The sequence below is a fragment of the Apteryx mantelli genome, chromosome 3 (genome assembly GCF_036417845.1).
Source record: "Apteryx mantelli isolate bAptMan1 chromosome 3, bAptMan1.hap1, whole genome shotgun sequence".
NCBI classification, from domain to species: domain Eukaryota; kingdom Metazoa; phylum Chordata; class Aves; order Apterygiformes; family Apterygidae; genus Apteryx; species Apteryx mantelli.
In genome coordinates, this window is record NC_089980.1 from 29,253,531 (window position 1) to 29,265,574 (window position 12,044).

The 12,044-nt window shown below is 44.5% G+C and overlaps 1 protein-coding gene across 5 annotated transcripts in view; it reads left to right on the forward strand.

Annotated features, from left to right (window-relative positions):
* Positions 1 to 12,044, forward strand: part of SPTBN1 (spectrin beta, non-erythrocytic 1) — a 147,237-nt gene that overhangs the window by 35,125 nt on the left and 100,068 nt on the right. For 4 of the 5 annotated variants that reach the window (XM_067293009.1, XM_067293008.1, XM_067293010.1 and 1 more), the window contains exon 2: positions 8,618 to 8,814. In XM_067293009.1, the coding sequence (XP_067149110.1) occupies positions 8,667 to 8,814 (148 nt within the window). In that variant the 5' untranslated portion in view covers positions 8,618 to 8,666. Of the gene's footprint in view, positions 1 to 7,021; positions 7,126 to 8,617; positions 8,815 to 12,044 lie in introns of those variants that run through there. The other variant, XM_013949765.2, reaches the window with a different exon arrangement.

Consider the following 12,044-nt stretch of genomic DNA (forward strand, 5'->3'; position numbering starts at 1 on the left):
TTTTAAATTCTTTAAGTGGTCAGGGGAAGGGAAGGGCAGTCCCAAAAGGGATTTGGTAGTTACTCCACCCTGAAGTTGTATGTGTTGTAATGCTCCAGTCTGCTTGATTTTGCAATTTATTAACTTCTTTCAAAAAACTGTCATGCTCTAACTGAAGCATCTCAGTTCTGTTTTAGTCAGTCTCTTCGTGCTTTGTGTATAGTCAGTGGAGAGACACAGGCTCCTCTAGAGGACAGTTCAGAGGCAAAGTCTCATCTGAGACCTCTGAGTTGCTCCACAGGGAAATGAAGGAACCTGGAGAGTCTCATGCCCTAACTTAACCCCTGTTATGTATCCGATCTTAGATGATACCAATATTGCCCAAAGAAACTTCTATTTCTAGGAAGCTCTTCAAACAGTTTTGGCACATTATGAGTTGCAACCCCAGGTGGGTGGACTGACCTCAGTTTACAGGAGACAAAAATTGGACCTCATATATCAAACAATTTGTTTTAGAGTCTTCAGGACAAAATTTTGAAATCCAGAGTTGCTGAAGAGTAAAAATAACCTTGGGCAATGGATGAGAAACTGGGTGAAATTTGGAGAGAATTGAAATGTGGAGAGAGTCAGACTAGAAGATTTTAGTGGTCCTTGCAGGACTTAAAAGTTTTGAAAAACTGAATATGGTTATAGAGATTTGGTTCACATTTATTTAATAACTTCTTTCAGTCATTATTAGTTTCTCTGTGCTCTTGGCTGGGAGGTGGGTGCTCAGTTTTAAGCACTGTGTTTGCTGAACCAGTTTGAGTCTTTGTCCTGTGCATTACGCATGCTGGTCGCAGGTGCTGAACAGTTTACCCCTGCTGAAAGCACTTGGCTTTCCAGTAGACAGTGAACTGTATTTTTGTTTACAGCAAACTGTGAACACTTTTTGAAGTTGTTTCAATGCTTATGTAATATGTACCAGTCTCCCAGCTAGACTGTTACATCATGGGGACTTTAGAAGAAAAAAGAGAGCCTGTAAACCGCTCTTAACTCCGTATTTCCTGGCTTCCAAATGATGGGGTTTTTGAGATGTGGTAGACCTCATGTAGACCTCACTCATCTGAAGGACAGGCTGCTTGATTTTAATGACCTTTACATGCTTTTCCAGCCTGTGTGGGGAATAAAGAGGCTTCAGTCCTACTTTGAAACGGCATTCCTGTAGCGTCTGTGCCCTACGCGCTGGCCGTGGCGTCGGGCGCCCCGTGGCACAGCCTGGCCGCCCCCGTCCCCTGACCTTTCAGGGTGCTTTCGGCTCTCTGCCTCCACTTCCCAGAGCGGGGGCAGCTGGAGGGGTTGGCTCCAGGGAGTGGGTTGACTCCGGGAGCGAGCGGGAAAGCGGAGACAAAATTCACAGAGCACTTCTGGGTTAGAAACAGCAGAAATACTGTGCTTCTGTTTATCCAAGGTGGGGTTGGGAGCCGGACCCTGCAGGCAAGAGAGAGAAGGAGAGGGAGAGGATATTGCAGATCAGAGGAGTTAAAGCCTTGCCGTATTAGTGCCATTATTATTTTATAATTTGATTAGCAGTTGAAACAACAAGCCAAAATGTAAGCTATGGTGTTACCCACGCTGTGCTGTCAGGACAGGGGGGTTTCTGTCTCTAAGGAGTATGTGTTGCAGTTGATAAAACACTACATGATTGTCCGGGTGGAGTATGAGGACGGACTGGGAACTGGCTGCTTGAGTGCTCAGCAGGGCAGGTTGGGTTAAGAAGTGGATGGAACTGAAACATAACTGAGTATTTTCCAGTCTTTTTAAGCTTTACGCTAAGGACTTCTCTTTTTCAATTCATGTGTTGTTCTGTAGAGTTCTGACAATTTCTGGATATTTTTTAAGTACATGCAGCATTTGAGTTATATTGTTTGAATACGTATGTCATTTTACATAGGGCCTTGGCCTTCTCCTGAGGTGCACCTATTGACCTATAATCATGCCAATTGCCTACAACTTACAGAAGCAGTGACAGAAATGAGTCCCTGAAGCTGCTTCTCAACTAGGCTGAAGGTGCACAGCATGGCTTGCCTTGCGTCCTGCCCCCCTCGCTGTGCAGCCCAAGGAGTCGGTCAGCAAATGTCCTGCCTGGCCTGGGCAGTCCTCCTCTCTGCAGGGATAAGGTGAGAGTCTCACCCTGAAGTGGAGACAGGATGTGGCAGGGTCCTGGGAGCCTGGAAGAAATTCCAGGTCCTCCAGCTTAAAAGTCGTCTTAAAATGCTGTTCTTTAAGCATTCAGTATTTGTTGTGCTGCTGTTAGAAGGGAGCTGAATATTCCTCAGAATAAATACAAAGTCCAATTATATCTTAAGTAGATTTTCCTCCTTTTAAAAATAATAAATATTCTAAAGAGAATTTGTTGTTAAGGAGCTGGACTAATTACCCTGGTTGAAGTCATCAATAGGAGAGTAGTATAAATAGTGGGAGTGAAAGCATCTGAAGGTGGAAGTCTTGCAAAAGCCATGGTAATTTAACTGATTTCTTTGCTCATCCAGGCTTAATTTCTTAGAGAGCCACTGGAAAGGAGGTATTTGTAAAGTTGGTTTCTCTGATGTACATATCTGAAGTGCAGGAAATGGAGAGACACCATTGTCTTTATTATTACAGTAGCTGTGGTCATACTTGACTCTGGACCCGTTTGGTCTAGTAACCTTCAGCCTAGAGGCTGAAGTTTCTGCATCCCATTTTCAGCCCTCTCAGCCACTCAGTCGTGCACATTTTATCTTTAGTGTTAGGAAACTACAATAGGCTGAACAGTGCCTTAGCCAGGGAATAGACCTTTTACATAAGTAATGAGACCGTTTGGGATTGCTGTTCAAAATACATTTTGTTCAATCATAACATCATAAAACCTCTTGATAATCCTCAGGCTGTAAGAGTAACTTGAAACTAACTACAGCTTAGGACATTTAACAGAAGAATAGTAACTCTTGAAAAAATAATGTTTACTTTAAAGATAAATGTGATTATTAGGAAGTAATTCCAGATGTGTGGTTATGGCAGAATTTGAGTGGTTGTAGTCTTAGCCTGTTTAGTGAATTATATTATTGCATTTAAAGTAGCCAATGAATTTTTTTTAAATGAATTCATTCTTCAGATGGTCTGAGCAAAACTGTTTATTTTCTATTATCTGAGAAACAAAGAGCAGAATCTGGTTTATTTATGAAAGTAAATACAAAGAGTCTGACCCCTGGATGTTGCCTTTGAAAATTGTCTGAGAAAACGCTTTTCCTGGTAGCTGATTCTTTCTTCCAAGCCATTTATTCTTTTTGAAGATAATGCCAACCCTCCCTCCCCCAAAATTATGCAATATATTTTAAAGAATGCTTTGAAACAAAATGGTTTGATCTCTTTGTTCTCATGCAGTCTTTTGGTAGCTGTATTAACATTGCAGAAGACAATCGAGTGTTACATTTCATCAATGCAGACAGAAGTTGCTAAATTTACAAAACCTTTCTTTGCTGGTCATGCTAGGCCTGGGCTGAGTATTTTGGGTACTGGAGCATTTGGACGCTCTTTGTTAGTTCACCCTTGTGCTTGCATGGAATTGCCTTCTTGTGTCCCTAAGGCCCTAGTGCATATAGCTCTGGTATGTAAGTTTAGGAGGACGTGGACTAGCTGAGAAATGCCCATTTACTCCATTTTCAAGCCCCACATAAAGGCTGCTTACAGTTCATGTCTGAATTGCTAATGGTAATGAAGCAGGGATCTGTCATTTCTAAAATGTCTCATTATCAGTATGCTTGTATTTATCATATCCTGAGAGTGGGTTGCCTTGGCGTTCTCTGTATTACGACTGCTCAGGATGTTGACAGCTGAAATTCATGTTTCATTTGGCTCTCTGCAGAAAACATTGTTCCTTTATTAGATTGGTATTTCAGCTTAAAGCCAGGCCAGGATGTTTAAATTGCAAAGGTTGTTCCTCCTGGAGCCCAGCCTTTTTTCTGCCTGTGTACTCTCTGCCTGCGCTGTACACATCCTACAATGACTTACTTCTCGCAAGGCTTTTTGTGGGCGCTTTGCGCATGAATGGAGAGCGCTGCAGTAAGCTAACGGGAAACAATACGGCCGGCCGTCTCCTGCTATCTGCTGACTGCACAGTCACTAAAACAAATCTGGGCTCACAAAGTACTTGTTGAAATCAGCAAGCAGTGGAGGCCCGAGCAATTTAAATTACAGTATTAGGCAGCAGTTTAGTGTAATTAAATGACAGCTATAGAATAAATATAGAGTATGTTCATATGTGTGTATATATACACACATACACAGTTTTTTCAGCATATTTCTGTCAAGTGCATGGCTAATTTTATGGAAGACAGATCCCACTCAAGGTCATTAATAGTGAATTCGGCTACATTAAGAGCTCCAGAAGAATTCGCCAACATTTTTCTCCCTCATTATATGGGCACAGGCTGCAGCCAGTGCTTGTGTTTCCAGCCCATGAATACAAACATCCATAAAATGGACTGGCTATTTTAGCTTGTCCCATCTGCAGGGCTTCCACTTCTGCAGTAAGAAAGCGTGGAAGTTTCTGCTAGTGCTTGTTATCTCTCTACCCTCGCTTTTCCCAGAGGCTCCAGGGGTTTGTGCTGGGCCAGAACTGCAGCCGGAGTCTTGAGAGAAATTGTGCAGCTCCGTGAGGAAAACCAGGAGAGTCTTCTGTGTTATTCTTTGAATACTGTTGGTGATACTTAATTTTTTTAGGAGGATCCTAACTTTTCTTTCCTGTAATCTTTCTTTGCTTGTATCTGTTTAATGTGATAGTGAGATATCTGGAACACACGTGGAAAAAGCTGTGGCAGTCACTGGCTTTGGACTCGACTCTTCTGCTTTCTGTAAGCTCCCTGGGTACATGTATTATGCCTTCTTCATGACTGCATCTTCTCTGTTACTTTTTCAGTTTTTCAGCACCTGTTTAAGGCACTAATTGCACATTATGTAGTTGGGTTTTACCTTGGAAAAAGGCATGGTAAATTATTTCAGTTAGGATTCGGCTGTGTTATCGTTACTTCATCATTATAAAGTGCTTTCCTGCAAGATACTTATTTTTTTCACTGCACTGTCTGCCTTCTACCCCTCTTTGCTGTGCCTGTGCTTTTGAGGCAGCATCCCGGAAAAGAAAGCTTGATGTTGGCCACTGAAACAAGCACTTGATTTCAGCAGCTTTATAGAATCAGAACAAAGGCGCAGGTTTTCTAGCCATGCACGTATGGGATAATGTGTCTGTGCCGTGCTCAGTTTAGCTTTATCTGGGATAGATTTTGCTTGTGTAATGATTCAGGAGGGTAAAGAGAAGTGATAAGGCACATGTTGTAGCTGAATTTATTCTGGATCAGGTTATGTGTACATCCAAACACAAAATGATGGAGAAATAAATGAAATCTCATGGCTTGTAGCACCTATGCTAAATTGGCATGTAGCTACATCTAGTCTTTAGGGTCACTGCTTTTATTTTTGTAGTTTGAGCTCCTCCTTTTCCACTGTCACGTTTCCTCCTTTTCATTGGGCAATTATGAATGTAAAAAGATTTGAGCTGATGCTGTAAAAAGGTCTGATTCTACACATGGTTCATAGCACAGTTACTCCACGGGTTTAATTGGAATTAACCCTGATTTCTGCCTGTGTGCAGGAATCAATGGCAGGCTTTTGTCAGGGCCTTCTACGAGATCAGGATCAGTCTGTGAATGCTGCGCAGAAATGCGCTTGCTACGTGCTGGTAGGACTTAATCCCCCCCCCCCGCTTCATCCTTTTGTTTATTAGTAGTGGCAGAATCAGTTTTAAGCTGTTCAGCCTGAAAAGGGTCTGTCTTCGGAGTTTCCTACTGGCAAATGTCAGCCTAGACACGTGAAATGAAGGAGTAACATTTTAAAGACCTTTCCCAGAGCAAGTTGTTTCATATTTTTTCATTCTGCTGGCAGCTTACCATAACTAAAATGATTTCTTCCCACCTTTTGTAAAGGCTGAATAGCTCACCAACAGGCTTCAGTTACAGCTTCTTATATAACAGACTCGTATGTGGTTCACTTGCCATTTCTGTGCAAAACGAAGGGATTATTTTGCAAGTAAACATAGGAGGAAACCTCTCATATGTGGTAGGGAATAGGGGAAAATGAACCAGGCCTTTTATCTTAGGACTGTGTGGAAAATTAATGCCTCTCGTTGCAAGAGCAGTAATAGTAAATATGGGTCTTTTTCTTTCTTTCTTTTTTTTTTTTTCCTCCTGTGAGTTGGATTTATGTCAGCTGCAGGACAGCAACAGTGGGTGGGACGCACCTGGGCCTGTTAAAGCCATCAGCTGATCCTCCCCGCGTGTGTCGCAGGAACCGGCGCAGCTCGCAGCGGCGGGGAGGATAACAACAGCGGGGCTGCGGCGCGGTGCTGCACCCCGTTGCCGTGTGTCAGTAGGTGGCACCAGATCGCTAGGCGGAGGCTGGAGGTTGGCTGGCCGGGCCGGAGGTTTCTCCGCGCCCGCGCCCAGAGGCTGCTGGCGGGGCGGCCGCGAGCCGGCGGCTCTGGGCCCTGCGTTTTCGGCCGCCGCGCCGTGCCGCCAGGCGCCCGCCGTGAGGCGAGGCCAGCCGCGGGGAAGGGGAGCGCCCGCCGTGAGGCGAGGCCAGCCGCGGGGAAGGGGAGCGCCCGCCGTGAGGCGAGGCCAGCCGCGGGGAAGGGGAGCGCCCGCCGTGAGGCGAGGCCAGCCGCGGGGAAGGGGAGCGCCCGCCGTGAGGCGAGGCCAGCCGCGGGGAAGGGGAGCGCCCGCCGTGAGGCGAGGCCAGCCGCGGGGAAGGGGAGCGCCCGCCGTGAGGCGAGGCCAGCCGCGGGGAAGGGGAGCGCCCGCCGTGAGGCGAGGCCAGCCGCGGGGAAGGGGAGCGCCCGCCGTGAGGCGAGGCCAGCCGCGGGGAAGGGGAGCGCCCGCCGTGAGGCGAGGCCAGCCGCGGGGAAGGGGAGCGCCCGCCGTGAGGCGAGGCCAGCCGCGGGGAAGGGGAGCGCCCGCTTGGCCAGCGTGGCTTTGGTCGCGAGCCGGGATGGAAGCCGCCGCGCCGGACCTCCGTGTGGGCTTGCGTACGTGGTTCTCCGTGCGAGCTGCTGGGTCTGACCGCGCGGCTCTGCCCGAGGTAAAAGGCGCAGGATCTGAGGCGGCGCTTCGGGCTGGGGGCTGTCATCAGCTTGGCTGCGTTAAACATCCCGCGAGCACTTACAGGAGGGGGAGCAGAAGGAGACGTACTGGTGGACCCGTGAAATGAGAGATTTCTCTCAAGATACTCTTCTCCTAAATCTTTCTGTAATATGACTGTTTCTATTGAAACCCTGTCCCCCCCCCTTTCCCCAAATAGTTAAGCACAGATTTTGTAAGTATTGTATTTTTATAAAGGGGAATCGTGCATTTGCTTTTATCTTCTGATTTTCTGCTTATTTATGCTTTAACGTAGAGTGCCCATGTTCATCTTGATAGCAGCACCGCGCCGTGCATGCAGGCGTGTTCGTCGTGGCTTCGGTGTCTTTCCAGCGGGGCCCAGCTCCGTTTCTGCTCGGCAGCAGCTTTCCCGTCCGCCGCTTCTCGGACACGCGTCCGGCCGGGTTTGGCCTAGCCACCCTGCCTGTGGAGAGGCAGAAATGGGAAGCTGGGAGCCCTGCAGGGTTCCTCTGTGCCCCGGCTCGGGAACATCGGGGTCAGGAGGATGCAGGGAGCCCCCCACGCGGTGGGCAGAGCCCCGGCTCCCTCGCGCAGTGTTCGCAGCCCCCTGCAGGCACTCACGACCTTCCTCTTCCCCTAGAGGAGGCTGCTGCACTCCCTTAGTGCTCATAAACGCGTGCAAATTTGGGCTGGGAAGCAGTGTGGCTGTGCTAACAGTAGCCGACTGCCTGAAAGAGGAGAACCTCATGTACCAGGTGTAGTAACTAGGAGGAGAACCTCGTGTAGACCCATGTTTTCTGGTGGGCTCCCACCTTGCTGATGGGGAGAGTTCAAGGCAGCGTATCCGCCGAAGTTGTATTTGCTTGGATGAGTTCATACAGATATTCCCAGCACCAGTCACACAGTCAGCATCTGCACGTGAAGAAAGGAAGGTTTCTTCAGATCTATGTTAAAGGGTTTCTGCTGGTCAAATGCTTGTGTTACTTTAAGCATTTGCATTTTTTCATCGGCATTAGCACCGTTTTGTAAAGGTGTCAAGATCTTTCTCACACTTCAGGTTTTTCTTAGCTGACTTATCCCTAGGTCAATATGCTTTAGTCAACGTTCACAGATTTACAAAGCAAGCAGCTTTCAAAAATAAAAATTATGAAAGTATCTTACTGCGCCATTTTGTACATGTTCCACGTTCTTTGTGTGGAGTCAAACATGGTAACTCTGCATATGCGTACGCAGCTAGCTGCTGTCTTAAAATCTCGCTTTTGCCAAGTACTTCATGTTTTAGAGGCCTCAAAGAACGTTCAGTTGCTTTCTGAAGAACTTGGTGGTATCTAACTTGTCCTTGGGCTGGTGTCGGGAGTAAAAACCACGGATTTTTTTGAAACCGAAAGTCCTGAGCTTGAATTTTACTACTTTATTGCAATGTATGTGTGTTGTCTAAACCCACCTCATTATTATGTGTTTTCCTTTTACAGAGCTTTTTAAGAAGAATCTGATGCTGAGGGAAGGTTAATAAGACTCAGGATGACGACCACAGTAGCGACAGACTATGACAATATTGAAATCCAACAGCAGTACAGCGATGTCAACAACCGCTGGGACGTCGATGACTGGGACAACGAGAATAGTTCTGCTCGACTGTTCGAACGATCCCGCATCAAGGCCCTCGCTGGTAAGCGCTCGCCTCGTGAGCAGTACTCTGAAGCTGTACATGTGCGATAGTTCGGTCGAGTGTGTCTCTTCAGCGCCTGCGCCTTGTCAGGAAACTAGAGCTGGAATTTTCCTGCGGTCAAGTGCAGCTTGACTGAATATTTTTTACTGAGATTATTCCTTCCATTGACATCGGTGGGATATGAGGGTCACACCTGGCTTTGCAGGATGTGCTCATATATGACATTTTGCAAACGCTTGGCTCTTCAGGTTTGCTATGAAAGATTTTTTTTTGTTTGTGTGTAAACATGGGAAGCCAGAGATTTTGTCCATGTATTTTTGTATTTTTTTAATTAGAAGCCTGTACTGACATTGTGTTTCTTACCTTTTTTGCATATGTGTATGCGAGGGTGAACGAGTGTGTTTAACTCTTGTCCTGCAAAGATATTTTTAGGTAAAAATAACAAAAATATAGGTGTCCTTAGGCTATATTTTTATTTGCTTGTATTAAAATACTAGACCAACTGGTTGTCAAGACAGTGGTATAGAGTAGCTACAGAGATTAACATTTGGCATGAGAGACTCGGAGCTTGCCTGTGGTTGAAGAGTTATTTCAGATGGAGATTTTTGGAAGGTCTGCCCAGGGAAAACTTTCTGGTGACTGGACCACAGCGAAGGGATTTCTCTTGAAATTATCGCACTTCACTGGGGAATATAAGCAAACCTATTTCAAACCAGTTTCCTTTCAAATAAGTAAAAAGCAACCAACTTCCTAAGCACTTACAGTGTAAGTAATTAATGGAATAATTGATTCACTGAGGGTCAAATACAAAATTCTCATTTTAAACCATTGGACCCCACTAATTTGAGTGATGTTGCATGGAAGTAGCTGCAGGTAAGCTCTAGGCTTCCTAGGCCTTCCAGTGCTGGTTAGTCCTAAAATTAGCTGCATAGCATATATTTTAGTCACTGAAGATGCAAGAAAAAATTCTCTAGGCTGTTTTTTTTTTTTTTTTCATTTTTCCATGCCAGTCTTTTTTTTTTCCTTGTATTCTGTCCAGTCTTCATGTTTCACCAAAAAAAAAAAGGGGGGGGGTGAGGGCTGGGGGTGGGAAGTATTTCAGTATACTGGTTTAATTGCACACTGAGTCGGTTGAAGGAGACTTGCTGCAGTTAAAAGGCTGTTTTAAAGAAACTGAAAGTTCTCAAGCAAACAGACCCTAGCTTTGAATTTGAATTCCTGGAAAAGGAGGGGCTGGAAAGCTAGTTTAATCACTGGTACCTGAAATTATTTTGCTAGATTATGCTCTCTGGTAAATGCAGTGTATGTAGCTGAAAGTATAAAATTCCCAGTATTCTCTTGAAGATGCAGATAAATAACCAGTTGTTTGTTTTTTTCCTGAGTCAGTCCTTCATAGAAGGTATTGGTGAAACTCAAGAATTATACACGTAATTCAACACATGGTTCTGTAAATATATCAGGTAGTTTAAAGTGGTCTCTTTATTCACTGTGTAGAAGACGTTCCCACTGCATTTTACAGACGTGTGAATTTGTCGCTTAGTCGTCCTTCAGTCTCACCTGCATGTTGCAGTGATATTGGAGAGCAGCAGTGGCTTTCTGTGGCTGTAGCTGATGGCTGTGTTCTGCTTGTATACCCAAATACACATTTCCTGGTGTGGAAATTCCTAATGGAGAAGGTATCAGTAAATATCCCATCTTGCTATTAGCTTTCCAAATAGATTGTTTCAAATGTCACCTTTAGCCAATGATATTTAAATTTTCAGAAGAAAATTTATTGTACAATATATGTTATATAAATATGCCCTTCTCAAATAAGATAAACTTTTATTTATCTAAATAGTCTAAATTCTAAATTACTTGAGTCATACACATCACTTATTAGTCTTGTCAGATATTAACATTTTGGCTGTGTATTCACATTGTTTTGATTAGGTTCCTGTGGCTGACAATGACATTAATTTCCAGATTCAGAAGAAATCAGAAGAATAACAAAATTCTGCTTCAAAATGTCATTGTTTGGATGCAACTTGCCAGTCCTGAAATAGAGGAATGTAGTAGATGGAGGTAGTTGGCATTTAGTAAATAATGCTGAAACTACGAATTTTTCTGAAGAAGCAGAGCTTCTGAAATGCATGCTGTCTTCTGTTGAATTACAGTCTGATCAGCACAGAAATTAAATTTGATTTGGTCTTTTTTTGCTTAAAACATTTGATTATTGCGTATTAAAGGCTGTACATTAACCAAATGTGTTTATGCAGCAAGGAGATTATGTCATGTCCTCTCTGCTCTGAGGTATTGCCCTGCAGAGCAATTTTTATGCATTCTGTAAATGATTTCCTGACTCTCATGGTAGCGTGCCCGCATTCCTGACCTCTGAACGAAATGCCTCAATAGCGTGGGACATAATATAAGTACGGAAAACAGCTCAAAGTATGCCGATCTTTCTTGTAGTAAAAGTTTGGTTACAAGGACAGTTTTAAAAGCAACACTTTATAACATGTTGAAGCATGCTTATTAAATTTACCCTACCGAGACAAAGGTATCGTTGCTTCATTTGTGATTCCGATGAGACCGACTCTGAAGCACCATGTACCCTTTCTCTGCTTAATGCAGGCCCTGGGAATGCATTAGACGTAGCACACCTTTAAATTGCAGGCGCTGGCCAGGATCAGGTTTGGAGCGGAGCAGCAGGGAAATAAAATAGTTCACACGGGTGGGCAGAGAGCAGATCATATAGCCCTTATTCGGGGGAGTAATGGTATCGACTAATGGAACTTGTCACAGAAAAGGTGTGTTTTAAATCCTTAAAGATTTAAATTTAAAGACCTGTTAAATACAGAAGCTCTCATCACAGTATATATTTGAAATTATAGGTAAAATGCCTGATCTAAAATGGAGCTGTGCTAACTGGGGTCAGGAGGAGCTTGGCTAATACCCGTGATGGTAAATTGGTGTAAAGTTGCTGTAAGAAAAGAAGAATCTTGACTTGGGTCTTTTAAAATTTGATCTTGTCTGAGGAAAATATTGTATTTTGCTCCTGCCCCATTAGCAGTTATAGGTTATATTTTATTTCTTAGGTGTGGAAGTGCTTTTGGTGTAATCTCATTAGCAGGATTCAAGTCCCAGATCCAGCCTTCATTGCAATGTTTGTTCCACTTCTGTGGGAAGCAGAGCTCCCCACCTGAGTAATGAATAATAAACATGAAACTTTTACTTCAAGGAGAAGTAAT